This window comes from Oreochromis niloticus, linkage group LG3, assembly GCF_001858045.2.
Source record: "Oreochromis niloticus isolate F11D_XX linkage group LG3, O_niloticus_UMD_NMBU, whole genome shotgun sequence".
Classification (NCBI taxonomy): Eukaryota; Metazoa; Chordata; class Actinopteri; order Cichliformes; family Cichlidae; genus Oreochromis; species Oreochromis niloticus.
Window position 1 is genome coordinate 40,632,311 of NC_031967.2, and position 20,034 is coordinate 40,652,344.

General features: G+C 40.5%; 1 protein-coding gene and 1 long non-coding RNA gene across 2 annotated transcripts; one reads left to right on the plus strand and one right to left on the minus strand.

Moving 5' to 3' along the window:
- Positions 1 to 862: 862 nt before the first annotated feature.
- LOC102082104 (uncharacterized) lies at positions 863 to 2,939 on the minus strand. The gene is made up of 3 exons (XR_002063410.2): positions 2,839 to 2,939; positions 2,064 to 2,232; positions 863 to 1,740 (listed from the first exon to the last, which is right to left on the minus strand). It is a non-coding gene; the product is annotated as an uncharacterized LOC102082104 (long non-coding RNA).
- Positions 2,940 to 13,358: 10,419 nt separating this feature from the next.
- Positions 13,359 to 13,806, plus strand: LOC100701785 (histone H2B 1/2). The gene has a single exon (XM_003459097.4). It carries the CDS (start codon positions 13,382 to 13,384, stop codon positions 13,754 to 13,756), a length of 375 nt encoding a protein of 124 aa, XP_003459145.1. The 5' UTR covers positions 13,359 to 13,381; the 3' UTR covers positions 13,757 to 13,806.
- Positions 13,807 to 20,034: the final 6,228 nt, after the last annotated feature.

Genomic DNA, 20,034 nt, shown 5'->3' on the forward strand with positions numbered 1-20,034 from the left:
ACGTAACTCCTGCGATAAACGAGGGACTGCTGTATTATTAATAGTAGAGTCTGGGACATCTAATTGATTAACATCAACACTGATTATTATGCACTGTTATTTTTGTTCAAGGAGAGCAAAAAATATAAAACTCTCTCAGCTTGTTTGTTGCCAAAAATGGCCACTTTTTGTGTATGTTCACAAAATGCTATAAAATGTATATTTCTTAAAACATTTATCTACTTTTACTGACGTGACTCTTTAAAATAGCACCAGTCCTTTTCATCAAAATCAAAATTGTATCTAAATGTTTTACTCTTTATAGCCAGTTAGGTTATATATTACCATTAACTGTTCAGATAAAACGGTGATAAAGTCCTAATGTTTTCATGAAACTTCCTTCTTTTCCCAGCATCGGGGAAAAGGCTGTTTTGCAATTGTTGAGGTCACTAGTGTGTGCCCCATTTCTTCCAGGATCACTCTCTTTATAGGTTTTAGTGGACTCCTAGTACTGTGAAATGGTTTCATGGGACAAAGGCATTGTATTCCAAGATCTGGGAGATTGTAGAAATGAGCAGTGATGTCCTTGCTACCATCTTTCCAGAAAAATAAGTGATCTGGAAGCTGTTAGGCTTACTTACAGCAGCAGCACTTTCTGCACCTGCATAAACTCCCGGACACATTTACTAACAGTGTTTGTTGCTGTATGTGCTGCAGCTTTGAATTTTTTATTAATATATATTTTGTTAATATTTTGGCTATGGTGTCTTTTTATGAAATGTACAAGAGTAAAAGTGTTTTTAGCATGTGCTTCAAAGCTAAGTTTGACTGGGAAACTCAAATCTCATTAGCCAGTATCAACAAAAATTCACTGCAGCCTGTGTAATATTTGATGAGTCATTATTTATTTCAGTCTATCTTGCAAATACATATTTGTGTTGCAATGTCATGCACAAACACACAGAAGTATTAGATCCTTAAGATCAAACCTGCATCATTCTTTTGGTCCACTGCAGTGTGGTAGTCAAAAAAAAAAAAAAAAAAAAGAGGTCAAGCCACAAATGGCCAGGATAGAGCCCAGAGGGGTAATGCGTAAAATGTATAAAAATATTATTGATTACAGGGTAATATATTAATGTTAATATCAACAAACAATGCTGTTGCATTTACACTTAATTTTTTTACTATAACATGGAAACAAGTGAATATTTAATAATAAGTTTAACTGGAATTCTGTACACTGAAAAACAAACAACAACACATAAAAAACACAAACAAACAGCCAGTGACTTCATCTGTCCATTAAATGTCAAAAATCGCATTGACCCGTAGTCCCTGCTCATCAGCACAAGCTTTTAAAAAGAGCTCCATGTCCTCTGCAAACTGAAAAACAAAGAGGAAGAAGTCCCTCTACACAAAAACACTGCAGATGACAAGCCAGGCAAACATCTATTTGAATGCCTCCTCATCATGAGAGACTTGAAGTTTTTTTTAAGAAGACTAAGACCACAGTGAGGGCATTTCATTTTCAAGGACTTTCCACAAGCCACAGTCTCATTTAGCACAGAGGGTAGAACACATGAATGTTCTACTGAAGATTCAGAAAATGGTTTAGATACTGGAGACAAGACATCGAGAGGGAGATGGGGCTCCTCGGAGAGTTCAGTGGGGAGCAGTCCTGAATGCTGACATGAGAAAATTTGCCTTGCCATATCCCAACGCTGTATGACTGTCATGTTACAGACAGGGCAGTGAAAGTGTCTGTAAGAGAGAGAAAAAAAGAAAACAAACAACAACATGTAATTTAAATGTAGTTGTATAGAATGCAATCAGTTTATCTAACAATCGGATTGTACATATTAACAAAAATATCCAAGCCATCCTCAATAATGAAAGCAAAATGGTGTGGATCACAAGGAAAAAAAATTTTTTTAATGAAAACACGCTTTTTTCTCTTGCTGATGAATGCACTGAACTGTACAATGTGAAAAGCAACTTTTAAGTCAACAAAGAGACTGCAGAAGTGCTGAAAAGAAGAGCATATTTATAACTTTAACTATGAGGTATATTTAATATCAACATACCTTTGAAAGGCAAAGCATTTTTAATGTGTCCATTTATATGCTCCTCAATCTTTGCCTTGACAGTAGGGCTGAAAGTGGGGCACAGAGGGCAGTGAAAGAGTCTTCTGCAACATGTTGTGCATTCCTGCAATTCTGGATTGGTGGCAGAACTCCAAATTGATATGAGCATCTAAAACAGAGAGAAAAACAGATAAACACCATATACACATTTAAGTTCAGGTTTTAGCAGAAATACCACATTACAGTTAGCATGTAAGAGATTTGGTGAGAAAATTCTTTACAAAAGCATAATTTACAAAACACTTTTATTTGTGGCATACGTATCTATTGACATATAACAGACAATTTAACAAAGGCTAATTAAAGTCTGGGCAATAAAAAAGCAGAACAGAATGGAATAGAGAATATTAGTATTTATACATATATAAACCTCTTTGTGACGACCTTTACAATGTTTTTGCAGGTGGAATGAAAGACATGAATAAAGTGCAATATGCAGTAAATGGAGCAATGTGCATTGATGTTACAGATAGTGAAAAGTAGTTCAATAACAAGCAAAAAATAAATACGTTTGAAACTGACCACTAAATGCTAACCAGAGGTGTCAAAAGTACACACACTCCTTACTAAAGTTTAGATACTTCGGAGGTATGACCGTTTTTGTAACGCTAACGAAGTGCCAAAGTAATCAGTGTAAGCAAACTAGATGATTCCTAAAAATATATAATTATTAACGGCAAAAAAAAAAATTATACATGAAAGACTCTGTTCCAACCTTTAGGATCCACTTGCAAGATTTCCACAGTCGATGATCCACGCAGGAACGTATTTCTGCCTACTGTGGAGGTCACGTGTTTCCGGTTACTGTGGAGATCACGTGTTTCCGGTTACTGTGGAGGTCACGTGTTTCCGGTTACTGTGGAGCTCCACAGTGGCTGCAGCCAGACCCTTCTCCCATCAGGAGGATGCAGTTCATAAATTTGGACATGACCCCTAACTCTGACGTTACAGCGTTCACAAAGACAAACACAGTCCAACAGCACCATCTACTGACTACACAGGTTTACAGCAGAGTGATCATGTGACTCTACATTTGCACAAACATGAGTATCAAGCTAGTTGCAAACTGTCTGTATCAGTGTTTCCATTCTGAAAGACATGGAGAGGTTTTACAAAATAAATACATATGAAATAAAATAAACTAATAAATCATCACACTTTTAGATTCAAATATTTGATTAATTAAGCAATTCCAGGTTTCTAACTTATGAGGACAACATAAAGTCTATTGATCAATTTTAATGACACAGTAAGTATGTTATATTACTGTGAACATTTAGAATCATCAATAATTAAAGACATGATTAAAGACAAAAATAAATCAGTAAAACTGTGTCCACGAGCAAGAAAAAGCTGCATTTATTAAAGGAAAAATCATTATTGAACCTCTTTTAAATGTAAAAATGATGCAGATGTTTGCTAAAAATAGATCCACAACAACTGCATCTGTTTCCTTCCTGGTAATAATTAAAGCAACAAGAATGATAAATGTTAACAATAAATAAATAATAAATAAAACAATAAAAGCAGAAATGCTACTCAAAACATAAACCTGCTTAAAAGATGCTGATCAGTACGACAGAAAATCTTCATCACCTCATCATGACGAGAGCAGATGTTCTCCTGGAGCTTCTTGGAGGGGGCCACCAGCTTGTGTTTCTTTAATGGAGCTGCATCATAGTGAGGTTGGAGGTGTTTCTCACAGTAAGAGGCCAGACAGACTAAACAGGACTTGATGGCTTTCAGCTTCCTCCCAGTGCAGACATCACAGGCCACATCTTCAGGTCCAGCATAGCAGTGATCAGCTGGAGCAGCTTGGAGTCCAGTCTTCTTCAGCTGCTCCACTAAAGCTGCTAACATGATGTTTTTAACCAGAAAAAAAAGGTGCAGTTTGAACCTTGGCAGCATTTGTAACCCTACATTTAAATATGTATCACTTTGAACTTTGCCAAGATGTGTCACCCTCATTTAAATTGTAGAAGACTGACCTTTGGTTATATAGGATAAGAGAAAATCATGTATCTAAATTTACTGTGATGCATTTGCTCTTTTCTGCCAACAAGTAACATTGATAAACCCAGCTAAACAAATCATGCAAACAAACATCTCCACAGAAAGTAACAACAGCTGCAAGTAAATAAACCTTAAACCAACAACTGCAGATCACAACGTTTGCATCTAAACTAAACACTTAAATACAACACTTAAAACACAAGACAGGAACTCCTAAAGCTTGACTGCCTGTAATAAACCACCTCAGAAGCTGCAGCACCTTCATTGTAGATTTTGCAACTACTGCAACACATACAATGAATCACTGCAACTATTTCCACTGAACCTGCAAATGATAACGCTCCAGAGCAACTGGGCAATCATCAATGCGATAAAAAGAACGCTATCACTTCTGCAACAAAATAACTCCTAAACCCAGCAACCTTAACCAAAGGTTGTCCTGCATTTAGCTTTACAGAATATCGTGACCTGCTCAACCTGTACGCCAAAACCAGCTCCCCACGCCTCATTTACGAGTTCTCAGTAGTGATTTTTTAATTTTCTGAACAACCACTGACAGACTCTGCCACACAGTGACACACGTCAATAGTTTGATCACCAACAATGATGAGAAAACATAAAGGAAGAAAGTGCTAAATCTGGCAGCTTAGTGCTTGAAATAACTTCTGCAACTAAACAAACTTTGGTCAGCTCAGTTCTTATGTTCAAAATGATGAACATGCTGAGGCAACTGTTGTGATTTGGCACTATAAAAATAATATTTAATTGAATTGATCAGTAAATAATATCAGAAAGAACTGATTAAAACCTACTTACAGAAAACATTGAGACGAGTTCAACAAGTCAACACTGTGGGGTCAAAGGTCAGTTAGTGAGTCTGACCCCCTACAACATCGAAATCTTTCACAAAACTATAAAATCTTATTGGCAATAAAGAAAAACACTGAGTTTTATTACTGCGTGTATATTTTTTGTATTTGTTTCCTTCTGCATATAAATTAAGTAGAAGCAGTTTTGGGTTTAGTGTTTTAAAGATAATTATAGATTTCTTTGTTTAAACAACAAGTACCAGCAGTCAGTGTAACTCACATGTGATCTCTGTGCAGAGAGATAACAGCAAAACAATGAATGATGGTGATCAAAGAAACTGGAAACTAAATCACACATTTTAAGCAACTGTCCCTCTGTGGTTTCTGTCTATTTCAGTTTAATGAACTCTGCAGTGACTTCGTGGTATAAAAGCCAAAGTCCAGCATAGAGCGGCTGAGTGAATGTGGTCTGGACTCTGTGGAGGAGAGTCATGGTTTCAGAGACGCTGTAGAAAGACAGAATACCTGCTCTGTGATCCAGGTACACTCCTACTCTGGAGGACCGAGGACCTGAGAGGTTAATATAGTCAGTGTTGTGTAAAAATTCAAAATTGTTTTGGAAACAATTTTCAGAAACAATAATCAGTGAATCTGTGTGGATGATCAGAATAAGACTGTTGTTGATTCATAAATATTGTTTTTCTGTTCCCCTCAGATAATAACAGATGTGTGTTTGCTGTGTTTGGATCCAGTGTGATTTCACATGAATATTTTAAGAATCCAGCTCTTTGGCTCTGCTGGTGACAGTAAAACATCCACTTCAGTGACTTTCAGCTTCCTCCCAGTGCAGACATCACAGGCCTCGGTGTGAAGGTGTTCCTGTGCTGTGGATTCCCTTCCTGTCCCCTGCATCAAAATATATTTTAATACAATTCATGCAGTAGGTGCATCCACAGCAAATAGTCACCGGATAATTCAGTAGACCAAAACAGATCAAACAAGAGAAGATTTCTTCTTCCAGCTGAGCTACTTTTTGTGCCTTTTGTCCTGGCAGTAACAAATGAATGTGTTACTCGGTGTGTGTCTGTGAGTTTCTCTTTTGTCGAAGTGAAACTAGACTTAACAACCTGTGTCTGTGCAGTGAGTGGGGGCTGTCAGCTGTCAGATATATGTGTACAGAGTGTATCTGGTGTGTTTATAGAAGAGTAGGGAAGCGATATCAAGCTTTGACTTATTCCGAGAAGAGGAGTGATTTGAAGCACTTTAACGTTTTTTAAAAGAACATCCCATCTTTAAAATGTTTGTAGGCTCAGTTTTAGGTGATAAATTTCAATCAGTTCCAATGCAAAAAATTAAAAATCTGAAAAATACAAAATCAGTAAAATCATATGCTTAAAGAAGAGACTGTCTATGAATCAGTCACTGCAATACACAGAAATAAATGAGTTCTGCAATCAAAAAAAACAATGTAACTAAACACTCATTATAATAACTACTAAACACTGTGACGTGATGACAGTATGAGGACTTTCATCTAGTACAGACCATCATACTGTCTCTCTCCAGGTACATATTATATGCATTTAGTGACAGCAGTAAAAGAAAGAGGTAATCGTAAAAGCGCTCCTACCTTGTGACTGAAAACCTTTCTGCAACACTTTCATGATATGAGGTAATAAGACACAGTTTCTTCAGCACCAACAGCCACTCTGATGCCACTCGGGAACATATCGGCCACTCTGCCTGCTGTGTAAAGTCAAACGGCTCCGGAGGTCCAAATTTAGCCATCTCTTCCTCAGCGTGAAGTTCTTAATTCTGACACCATGTATTGAACTGTAGCAGCAGTGTACGTGGCTACATCAATGCTCAGTAACAAACACACATAGGTGAAAATTTAGAGACTGCATCCTCCTCAGGCCGCAAATGGCAGAAAAATGCGTCTCTTTTTTCCCAGAAATTGAAGGATGGGTTGAGTGTATCCTTCGTGAATAAATGAATTCTTAATTTGTATAATTTAATGAAGTTTACTGAAGGCAAAGCTGGAGCTAAGGCTAAGACCCGCTCATCCCATGCAGGGGTTCAGTTCCCCAAGGAAAAAAAAAGCAAGATAAGTGTTGACAAGAAGCTATCAGCTCTCTAAGTTAACTCAGGGTTTTTCCAGAGCGTTCTTGTGAAAGTGTTGGCAGCATCAAACTAATCTAACTGTCATCTATGAATCTAATTCACGGGTCATATCTGTTCTCCCACAGAAAATGATCCTTATTACTGCCAACTCTTCCAGAGATGTGAAAATCGACAATACAGAGATCATTAAAATCTACCAGTCAAACACAACACTGTTGTAAAAAGGAAGATGAGAGACGGGCGCTTGAGTTTGTGCAAATCAAAGTGGAATGAATGTGATTGGCTGAACAGGTGTTCTTGCTGTGTGTTCTGTGTTATCCATCAGCATCAAAGAGACTCAGCAGCAGATTAAAATGAAACAGAACAGCATTTATATATTAGAATAAATCACCAAATGAATACTTTTGCCCATGTTCCTGTGGAAATGCAACGCACTGTTTGCTCTCCCTCTCTCTTTCTCTCTTCAGTCTAAGTTCAGTCTAATATGTGCGCTCCAGTGAGACATATTAGACTTCAGTAAAACTATGCAGTTACCTAATTATGCCCAGTGTTTAATCTCCACTCAGAGCTAAAACTCAGCGAAGTTTTAAAGCTGTGTGCTGGTGACGGTAAACTGTGACTATCACCAGGTTACATGGGCGCTACAGAAACACAGAGACATGAAACCAGGTGGAATTATTATTCAAATGATTTCATTGTTGGCTGAAGATAATACTGATACTAACACATCCATATCTGCCACACAGAGCTCTACATTTACTGCTCATTTAGAACAAATGACAGTCTCAGCAAACGAGGACACAATCACACAGTCCACTGTCTTTGTTAGATGCGCGCCTGTTTCAGCAAAATTCATAAATTCCCTCCAACACAACGTCCGGCCCACTGTGCGGCTCCACCAATGAGATCCGAGGGCCTGCGCAGTGGTATTAGCATACAGCCTGTATAAAAAGCGCTGCTCTCAGTCACGGAGCTCATTCGGAGAGACAGGGGCTGAGCGCGAACACACAATCTGGACAGCGAAGAAGAAGTGGTGGAGCCAGGTGAGGAGGAGAGAGGACGGATGGCAGCGGCGTCTGCTGGCAAAATTGGTTGGAGTACTGCCAAAAATTCAAATCTGGTTGGCAGTCCACCCGTGGTGGCGGTTGAGCACGACTGTTCCGTGAGTGGGTCAGCTGTGGGCAGATGGGAAGACTATGTTGATTTTGACGAAGAGGAGGAAATGCCTCTGGAGCAAGTGCAAGGTGAGCAGAGGAGGGAAAAGCGTAAAAGAGGTGGGAGCAGTGGTGGTAGGGATGATTCTTTAGAAGCTAGAGAAAGGACGAGAATGTTTGTTGTTCTGAGATTCAATGAAAGAACACAAGTCCATATTAAAAAATTGAGTCCGTTTGTGTTGACAGCTGAACTTAACAGTAAGGTGGGAGATATAGCTTCTGCTAAGGTGCTCTCAGATGGTAATCTTCTTGTGCAATGTGTGAATGAAGAGCAGCTCAATAAGGCTTTGAACTTAAAACAATTGGGGAAGTTTAAAGTAGAAAATGCTGGGCAAGTGGGTGCACAGACGGGAGGTGGATGCAAGGGGGTAATTTCTGGGGTGCCCATTAGTGTGAAAATGGATGATCTGAAAAGCAAAATCAAAGGAGGAAATGTGATTTCTGTGGCCAGAATGAAAGCAACAAAAGAAGGACTTAAGGTAGACAGTGAGAGTGTCCTGATACACTTTGAAGACGCTAATCTGCCAAGGAAAGTGTTTTTGGGTTTCATTAGTTATCCAGTACGAGCCTATGTTCCAAAACCTCTGAGGTGCTTTAACTGTCAAAGGTTTGGACACCTAGCGAAAAACTGTAAGGAAAAGAGGAGATGTGCTCGGTGTGGTGGGGATCACGAATATGGGAAATGTGGAGATGGAGTTCAACCAAAGTGTTGTAGTTGTGGTGGGAGTCACAGTGTTGCGTATGCTGGCTGTGAGAGAATGAAACAAGAAAATCATATTCAAAAAGTGAGGGTGGAGAAGAAGATCTCCTATGCTGAAGCAGTGAGGGTGGTGAGAGTGAGTGAACAGGTCAACGTTAACCCAGGACAGGGTGCCTCTCAGGATCAAGGAGTTACCCGGATCAACCCGAATACTATGGTTATTGATAAGATGGCATTGGTTACATTCATTGCAGGAGTGATAAACACCACAGCTGATGTGAGATCTAAGCAGGAGAAAATTCGGCTCATTGTTAAGGCGGCGATTAACCACTTGGGGTTAGTAGGACTGACATGGGAAGAAGTGAGGGACAACCTCAATTATCAGTCAAGTCAGGAAACATGATGTTCTTTTATGTAATCATGGTACTTATTCTTCAATGGAATGCAAGGAGTCTGTTGGCCAATGGCCAGGAGTTGAAGCATTTCATCAAACTTCTCGATGTTAAACCGGATGTCATTTGTGTACAGGAATCTTGGCTTAAATCTTCTTTTGATTTTGTGTTGTATGGGTACAAGATAATAAGAAATGATAGGGACCGTGGTGGAGGGGGAGGGTGTGCAACGTTTGTCAAACAAGACATTCCATATAGACTCCTGGGTAAAGGCAATGATTTGGAGTATATTGCTATTGAGGTTTGGGACAAGACTGAACCAAATGTTATTGTGAATTTCTACAATCCTTGCGCCAGATTAGAGCTGCCGCGTCTTCGTTCGATTGAAGGAAGTGACTGTCGTAGAGTTATTTGGTGTGGGGATTTTAATGCCCATAGCAGAGTGTGGGGAGGCACACGCACAGATAACAATGGTAAGGTAATTGAGGAATTGATGGATACATGCAATTTGGTGTGCCTGAATGATGGTAGGGGGACCAGATGTAATGTTGTTAATGGAACAGAGTCAGCTTTGGATTTAACTCTAGTCTCAACTGTCCTTGCAGGAATAAGTCAGTGGACCATCCGAACAGACACTACCATAGGCAGTGACCACTATCCTGTTTTCTGTGATGTTGGAGGGCAGATACAGGTGTCTCTAAGAGAGGTGCATCAGAAGTGGAGTTTTCATAGGGCTGACTGGACAAAATTCCAAAAACTATGTGAGGACACAATTGGCAAGGTTGATGAGTCTGGTAGCATTGACCAAATGAATACGCAGTTTATTGAGGTGCTTATGGTAGCCGCCAAGGCCTCAATCCCGACCAGTAAAGGCATGGCAAGTAGGACTTTGGTGCCATGGTGGACAGAGGAATGTCGAATTGCTGTGAAGGAAAGGAACAAGGCATTTAAATTTCTCAGAAGAACCCTTAACACGCAAGCTCTGATTGCATACAGAAAAGCAGTGGCAGTGGTCAGGAGAACAGTGAGACAAGCTAAGCGGAGCAGTTGGAGGTTGTTCTGTTCTAAAATAGGAAGAACCACTCCAGTGGGGGAGGTCTGGGGCATGGTCAGAAGAATGGGAGGTGACCGGCGGGAATGGGATTACCCAGTTCTATCTTCGGGCCAACAGAACTTTGTAACAGCTCAGGAAAAAGTGGAGGTTATGGTGAAAACTTTTGCTAAGATTCATAGCTCTGATAACATCTCAGGGTTGGGAAAGGACAGAATGTGCCAAACTAAAACACGGTATTCGGAGGGTTTAGCAAGAAAGGTGCACATGGACAGTAGTTTGGATGCGGTGTTTTCTCGGGAGGAAATGGTGAGAGCACTTCGAAAAACAAAGCCCACGGCCCCGGGAAAGGATCAAATTTGTTATTTAATGTTGAAGCACCTTGGTATGAAAGCGCTTAATAAACTGCTGTGTTTGGTTAACACAGTTTGGATTAAGGGTGAGCTCCCAAGTACTTGGAAGGAGGCTGTTATTGTGCCAATAAGAAAACCCGGGAAGGATCCATCTAAACCAGATAGCTACAGACCAATCGCTCTTACATCAAATGTGTGCAAGTTAATGGAACGTATGATAATGGCAAGACTGTCCTTTGAACTGGAAAGAAAAGGGGCTTTAGCCAATTACCAAAGTGGTTTCAGGACAGCTCGGAACACAACTGATGCTATTATTAGACTTGAGAATGTTGTTAGGAAAGCGCAGGCTAATAAAGAATCTGTTTTGGCAGTGTTTTTTGATATAGAAAAGGCATATGATATGTTGTGGAGGGATGGGCTTTTAATCAAGTTGCATCAGTTGGGTATTGGTGGCAGGACATTCAATTGGATCCAAGACTTTTTATCTGGTAGGAAAATCCAAGTGCGAATTGGGTCTACAATTTCTAGTCAGTGCACAGTTGAAAATGGGACGCCGCAGGGCAGTGCGATTAGTCCCTTGCTTTTTGTTATAATGATCAATGATGTTTTTTCTGCTGTTCCTGAGGGTATTGGGAGGTCTTTGTTTGCTGATGATGGTGTGTTATGGAAAAAAGGAAGAAATATTGAGCACCTAGTGGGTAAGGTTCAGGAGGCTGTAAATATGGTGGTTGAGTGGGGATTTGACTGGGGATTCAGGTTTTCGGTGGAAAAAACAAAAATGATGTTCTTTACCAAAAGAACAGTGAGTGAGGCTTTGACAATGAAACTGTATGACGAGGATATTGGGAAAGTGAGCTCTTTTAAGTACTTAGGTGTTGTGTTTGATTCAAGACTGACATGGAGGGAGCATATTGACCGGATTGAAACCAAATGTAAAAAAGTTGTTAATGTTATGAGGTGTGTAGCTGGGAGGGGTTGGGGAGCAAGCTCTTCTGCTTTGAAAAGACTTTACCAGGCATTGATTAGATCTGTCTTCGATTATGGGTGTGTGGCATATGGTTCAGCAGCTCGTTCTGTGTTGAGACGTTTGGATGTTTTGCAATCGGAAGCCCTTAGAGTGTGCTGTGGAGCTTTTAAAACGTCTCCAGTCAGTGCCCTACAGGTGGAGATGGGAGAAATGCCCCTGGATCTTAGGAGGAAGCAAGTATCAGTGAATTACTGGGTTCATCTTGGTGGGCATGGGGACGCACATCCTACAAAGGAGGTACTTTTGGAGTGCTGGGAGTATGGCAGAAGTCAGAAGGATCATTTTGGAAAGGTGGGGAATCAGTGGGCTAAGGAGTGTCATGTGTATGACCGTAAAATCTGTCCTGCAGTTGTGTTCCCTGTGGTTCCTCCATGGTTATTGGAGACCCCTCCTGTGGACTGGTACTTGCTGGATCTGAAGAGGAAATTGAAAGGAAAAGTCGATCTTGTTTCAGCATTTCATTTTCACAGCTCGAATGAATACCCTGGGTATATTCATGTGTTCACGGATGGTGCTAAAAGTCCAGATACTGGAATAACAGGGTTTGGAATAGTAGTTCCATCCAAAAATATTGAAATGAACAGACGCACTTCGGATGGACTGGCAGTGTACACGGTTGAAATGGTAGCAATTTTGGTGGCATTGAAATGGGTAGAGTGTTCAAAACTCAGGCAGGTAGTAGTATGTTCTGACTCAGCAGCTGTTCTTTCAAGTCTACAATCGTTTTGTTCGAAGACAAGGCAGGGTATGCTGTTTACTATTCTGGAGACTATAAGCAGAATAAGGTGTTGTGGTGGCAATGTTCACTTTCTTTGGGTGCCAGCTCATGTAGGGATCAGTGGAAATGAAAAGGTGGATAGGTTGGCAAAAGGAGCATTGACTAAACATAGGACTGAGATGGAAATTAAAAGCAGCGGATCTGAAGCGAAAGGTATTGTTTGGAGGCAGGTTGTTCAGGAGTGGCAGGAGCGGTGGGATTCAGGGAGTAGGGGCAGGCACTTGTATCATTTTAAGAAGGAGGTGGCAGGGTGTAGGTTGTATGGGGGTAATAGGAGAGAAGAGGTGGTCATTACCAGGCTTAGACTGGGACATTGTGCATTAAATAAAACACTACAGATGATAGGAGAACATGAGACGGGGCTTTGTGGAGTGTGCCAGGAGGAGGAGGAGACGGTAGAGCACGTAATACTGCGGTGTAAGGGTTATGATGTGGAGAGGAAGGTTCTGCAGAATAGATTGAGGGAGCGGGGAATCGGGGACTTTAATCTGAAGAGTGTGTTGGAGGGTAGTAGGGCACAGGTGAGGGAATTGGTGGGGTTTTTGAAGGCTATAGGTGTTTATGACAGAGTGTAAGGGTTTTTTTTTTTTTTTTTTTTTTTTTTTTTTTTTTTTCTTTTTGTTTGTTTGTTTGTTTGTTTGATTTGGATACAGATTGTAAGCTTGCTGTCTGATCCATACTCCGGAACAGTAGGAGGCGGTAATGCTCCTTTACGTTGGTTGCCAACCGCCGTTAAACACGAAGAAGAAGAAGAAGAGAGAAGACGGAGCTCATTCGTCGAGTATCGAGGAAAGAAAATGCCTGAACCCGCCAAGTCAGCGCCCAAGAAGGGCTCCAAGAAAGCCGTGACCAAGACCGCCGGCAAGGGCGGCAAGAAGAAGAGAAAGACCAGGAAGGAGAGCTACGCCATCTACGTGTACAAGGTGCTGAAGCAGGTCCACCCCGACACCGGGATCTCCTCCAAAGCCATGAGCATCATGAACTCGTTTGTCAACGACATCTTCGAGCGCATCGCTGCCGAGGCATCTCGCCTGGCCCACTACAACAAACGCTCCACCATCACGTCCAGGGAGATCCAGACCGCAGTGCGCCTGCTCCTCCCCGGTGAGCTGGCCAAGCACGCCGTGTCTGAGGGCACCAAGGCCGTCACCAAGTACACCAGCTCCAAATAAACGGACTGGCCGTCAGACGTCAACACAACGGCTCTTTTCAGAGCCACACACTAAACTAACGAGCAAAATTCCTACCGTCAATCAGGCTATGTTGTGACTACTAGAATCGCGGATGTGCACCTCCGTCTCACTGGGTGGTATTAATCCGCTGTACAGAGATGTGTTCCTGCTTTTTACATTGTGGAAAGACAAACTCACTACAAACAGAATTAATGCGAATTTGTATTTAACACGTCGTTTTAGTTCGAAGTATACTTTTTTTTTTTTTTTTTTTTTTTTTTTTTTTTTTTGCACAGTCACGTTTCATTTTGTAGCAGGTTCTTCATACATACATTCATGTTGTCCTGTCATATGCAGCACCATCCTCCTGCTCCACTGTGTACTGCACATGGTTAAAATGACAGACCCACCTGACTGGATGTGCACTTTAACACACAACTAGACTAACTAGGATACCAAGGGCTTGTTTGTTGGGCTATTAGAGGGCAAAAATTGGCTAATTAATGCCAAAATGTATACAAAGAAAGATGTGAGTTGATATCATCACTTTTTTGTACTCTCTCCTCACGCGTGGTGCCCCTTGATGGATGACACTATTTTGCTTATACTGCCTATGCCACAGGCAGGCCCTGCTGTGTCCTTCCCATCCAGCTTTCCTAGCAATGCCCAGAGGAATTTCCATCAAAACTTCTTCAATCTAATTCTTAATTTGATGGCTCCGTGCCACCTTTTTATCTGCCTTTATATAATGCAACTATTGTAGCAAGTGCTGTGCGTAAGAGGACTTGTACCGGAGGTAGGTAGGAATGATTTCCTGTGGTGTTCAGAGGGGATTTTTGGTCATCTCAGTCTCTCACTGAACCCACTCCTGTGGTCAGTAAAGAGCCCCAAGAAGGTGCTGAAGAAGGCTCCCGCAGCAAAGAAGTCCCCCGCCAAGCCCAAAGTCAAGAAGAAGTGAGCTGCCACCACTCTCACACTCAACAACGGCTCTTCTCAGAGCCACCACAGCAACACACAAGAGCTCCTTCCTCACACTCACTCACCACTCTATCATTCAGAATGTCCTTATTATTGAAGCACACACTTTCCCCTCATTTTACTCATTACATTTATGACTTGTATAGTATTGTGATGCACATTAGTGATGTCTTCACAAGTCTGCAACTCCAGAAAAGACAACAATACAAATATTAACAACTCAATATTTACAATCATATCTTCATAATACAACACATCACATTTTTATTTTTTGAAAGCCTACACTGGCTGTTGTAGTGGTAGTAAACTGTATATTTTAATGATACCTGACCAACATAATCCACTTGAAATGCTCTAGTCTACAACCTTACCTGACTAAATCTAGGCCAGTTGAATTGACATCGGTGATTTCAAGGATACACATTTTACTCCAAGCTGAACCCGTACTGCTATTTATTTTACCATGTATTTATTCATTACTCATTTCATAACCATTTTGATTCATGTACATTTGAACTAATGGAGTTCTGTAGCGTTAAGGCCACAGGGAAATCCGTCATATCCCAGCTGGAGGAGAAGAGTCAGTGGCTGCCCTGTGTCCCCCTCCTCAGTAGTTTTCCACTAATTCTATTCTTGAGTTGGGAGGCCTGTCCTCTCCCCAGACTAGTAACTGTGGCTTCCTGTTCCTGGCTGACGCAGCTTTCACTCCTCATTTAATGAAAGGCAGACCCCCACTATCAATACATTTTTGACACTATACAGTTACACACCAAAGTTGATAGCTAATCCAGCTGATTTGGCACGTCAGCGGTCAGGGTTCAGCAACGTAATCTCAGTCTTGAGAGCTTTAAGGTTACATGGCACAGTGGAACAAATTCTCTTCTTAAATAAATAAAAACGAAAAAGGGTTACCTTAAATGCATCATGTTGTTAATTTGCAAGTTCATAAGCATTTTCCCTTTCCATTTCACAATCAATTCTACCCCAGGTCAAAAATATGAATAGGAAAATTTCCCTAATATAATATTGTTAATAAATATACCCGTCTAGCAATTAATTGCATAAGTGCATGGAGGCAGGACATCACAGTAGATCATCAAGGAGTCACAAATAAAGAAAGACCACACAATGGTGCATGTTTAAATAAATAAAGTTTATTGGTCAAAATTAGTTATTAAACAAATAAACCACATTTTTTAACCCCCCAAAAATACATGTTCAAAGCAACACAACAGCAGCCCAAGTCTAATATGACTTCACTGATAAATTGATAAAGGAACACATTTACTACATTTAATGAATACCAAACGTTCTACAAAGACAGCAATTTTGTAGTGAGTAATGTACTAAGCAGGGCCAGATCTACAGTGGTGGCACATCACTCAGTGATGCTGCAGTGTTAGTTTGACCCTCTATGAGCAGTTATTAATTCAATTCTAGATTTAGCAGTATTGATAAATTGTCAATATTATTTGATCATTGCAGTCTCAGCATTCACACAGGGGAAAGAGGCCCCCTCCTTGATTCAGCGATCATCTTTCCCTTTTCACATAAATGTCCTCCTTGACTCAACACTCAGCGTTCCTCTCTGTTCAGCATTTATACATCCTCATCATTGAAAGAGTGTCCACTCCTCTGACATCAGCAGGGCAGACCAGCAGTGTCCAAAGTCACTTAAATCAGATTTAATCTTCCCCCTGATTCTCAGTCTGACTTTCAACAGGTTGTCTTTGCCATGTCTACAAATATTTATTTTAATGAGCTGTTGAACATATGTCTGTGAAGGTTCTCAGTCATCCAGACGCTTCCAAGCTCCTTCGACTTGAACTATGAAAATGGCAAATGCATAACGATTTAAAATGTCATGTCTGACACTTCAGGCTTTGAAATGTTGAAGTTGAAGTTCTTCAACATGCTGATATATTTACTGTCAGCATTTTAATCACAATTTAATGGCTGTAGACTGCAGCCATTGCTCTAACACTATGTATACATATAACAGGGCTCAGTGCTGCTTCTTACAGTTTGAGCTTTATTTCTGAAGAGCACATTAGCTTACTAAAAACAGTACCTAGCTAATACTGTTGGGACTTATTTTTTTTAAGCAAAGATGATCAGACAGTCATGTTAGCATGTTGCCTTCAACAGGTGGTTAGGCTGCCCACAGGCGCACACTCGGACGTTCAGCTCTACATTTCCTTGCAGTCCCTTCATATTCTTAATATATCAATGATATATCCATGCTCTGTTAGCTAATATAGGAGCTAATCCTATCGTTAATTCCAAAGCTAATTCATTTGTCAATATGTGATGGCTGCACTTACAGCCACACAGTGGTAATATTCACCATATTAGTGTAGAGGCTTATACATAACATTGCATTCACATTTGTCTTTCTTTAAATATAGGAATTAATTTACAGGACAATAAATAACTGGTTTTGATGTAGAATTAATTCACATACATAACACTGCATTCTAAAATAAGTGCGCACATTTTAGTTTACACTGTTATGTGTGATTTAATCTTTGTTTTCTAAGTTACCTTTGTTGCAGCTGCTCCAGTCCCTTGATTGAGGAGCCAAGAGGTGGAAAAGAGGCGGAGCGAGCTTTAAAGGAAGACTGCAAATTGATTCGTTCCAGAACTCGGGACCATGGGGGTGGTGGGGGGGATTAATGAAGAATTTTAATTTTATGCGTTTTGACTCTTCTGGTCCTACATAGGAGTTATGGAAAGAACTGCAAATATCAGTGTAATGAAATCAAACTCTGCGAGGTGGAGCTTACATGGCGACAGAAATTGTAGGAGAGAGGAACCATAGCAGCAGCACTAATGGAGCAACAGCACTACAAATTAAAGCAAAACATTAATGGAGATTAACATGTTCATTTAGATATGTGTTTATGGATTTTTTACAATGACAGAAATATTATTTTATCTAGTGGATGTAAAGGAATGTCTGTCACTTTTATTTATGTAGCAAATACTTAAAGCACTTATTAAGATAGAGGGTAACTGACCCAAAACACTTTCTGGTTGATGGAGAGGGAACAATAACTTAAATCTAAATCCTGAACCATTAATCAGGAACAAACAGGTTCATCTTCAGCTTCAGAACCATTTTTGTGCTCAATGGAAAACTCCTCTTGTGCTTTCATTTCTGGTGAGCACAAACATAAAAAAACTCAAGGCTTTTCAACATGGTCCTGTTTGGTTGCCAAAATATATTAAGAATGAATCTACAACTTTAAATTAACTGCTGCATTATGATCGCCCACCCTACAGCTGAATTGACAGCGTCAGTTTTTTGGATCCTGGTTTAGCAGATCGCTGCCATCTACTGGCTGATCGGCAGTAATGCTATAGACCCTGTGCATGAGAAAATGCTAACTTCCTGGTTTGAGACCGGATGTAGGGCTGTACGTTTCCGGTAGCTTTACTTTGTGGTCAATCGCTACTGCAAAGATATACTCCAAAATCATGTCCAAAACTCAAAAACGGAAAGATCGCATTTAAGTTACAAAGAGCAGAAGGTGGGAACACTCACCACTGTCGTATCATAAAAAATCTAATGATCAATTTTGACGCTTAAAGAGTGTAGATCCAAGGGCGTAGGTTTGGCATGGACGGAAGGGACATGTCCCCACCAATAATTTGATCTCTTCGAGTAAAGAAAAACAAACCCAATAGAAAGGAAAAAAAAAACGATCTGTCAACGTCTCATTCACCCAGCGGTGCAGAAAGAGTTAAATTACGTTCTCTACTGGAGTCCTACCTCATGTGACAAATATGGCCAATGTGATTGGCTGTACCTTTCAGGGAGCTCTGTTTAGTTTTAGCAGCGGCAAGCCTGCGCTGCGAGGACCTGCAAGGAGGAGAGGAGGATGGCAGCAAAAAGGAAGAACCTGGATATAAGAAAGTATTTTTCAAAGAAACCTGTAAGTCACTTAAAGTCAAGTTCACTCATAAAATGTGTCCGTCATAATAACGTTACAGGCTATGCTAGGCTTTGGCCCACATCAGTCTAAAAATGTATGTAACCATGAATAACGTGTTTTGGAAACCAACTGCACAACAGGCAGCACTATTGGTTCTCTCAGTCTCAGAGTAGCATTTCTAATTTTGATTGAAACTGTCAGAGAAAACGGAGCCTCGAGCAAGCCAGGATATTAGTTTACAGAGGCTGTACCATGTCCACCAGGAGAGACTGGACAGTATAGATGTAAAACAAATATCTCAGTTAACCACAGTGATGGGAATAACGGCGTTACAAGTAACGGCGTTAATAACGGCGTTACGTTTTTCAGTAACGAGTAATCTAACTAATTACTATTCCTATCGTTACAACGGCGTTACAGTTACTAACAAGGAAACGCTGTCCGTTACTATTTTTCAACAAACAGATGGTTGAAGCTGTGTTCAGCTTACCGCATCTTATATCAGCTGCACGGAAGTAGCTGTAAGTAATCTGGACGCTACAGCTTTAAGCAGCTGCGCGCTCCCGCGGACGGTAATCACGATCACTGTCTAGCACAACACCTGGAGCTCAGGAGGCAAAACAATCGCATGAGTGCTGCTGTTTGACTGAGGAAGAATAAAGTAGTCGTGGTAAGTCAATCACATGACCACTTAAAGACAAAGCAACAAGGTGCCAGTTTTTAAATTGTGTTGATAGGCCACGTAAAACCAGAGTCATGATAAACAATATATAGGCGGCGTTTTTTCCTCAATAGTTTCGCCACGTTAGCGCTAGCAAGCACTCTCTGCTTATGAGCAAAAAAACAAAACAAAACAGGGGAAGTTTTAGGAGTGACGGCGAGAGAAAGAGAGAGAGAGAGCAGGAAAAGAGAGAGAGCCACTTTTGAGATGTGAGAGATTTGTGACGTTTAGTGTGTTTGGAGTGTGTAGTTAATGTGTTGTCTTGTGTAGTTAGTGTGTAGTGTTGTGGATAGTTTTGTGTTGTGTGTCAGAACAATGAGGCGACTGCTGTCTCCAGGTAGAAACAGGAGTGATACACCTGCTGCTGTCAGACCTGCAGGTATCAGGCTGTGATGTTCTCCTTTGTAGTGGACAGAAATTATTTTTTTGGAGTGGCACAAATAATTTGTGTGGCATCTTATTGAAGAACAGCTGATTGTTCTTTAAATAGTTTGAAATGGTTATTTAAAAAAAGGGTAAAAGGTAAATGGATGCAAATAACTTTGTTGTTTGCAAAACTTCTGCATAGGATTTTAAAATTGACAATTAATATTTGCATTTGAAGTTATGAAATATGATTCATTAAATATGTTTATGGTTGT

Coding starts and splice junctions, on each gene's coding strand:
- LOC100701785 (XM_003459097.4), top strand. CDS start 13,382: ATGCCTGAACCCGCCAAGTCAGCGCCCAAGAAGGGCTCCAAGAAAGCC.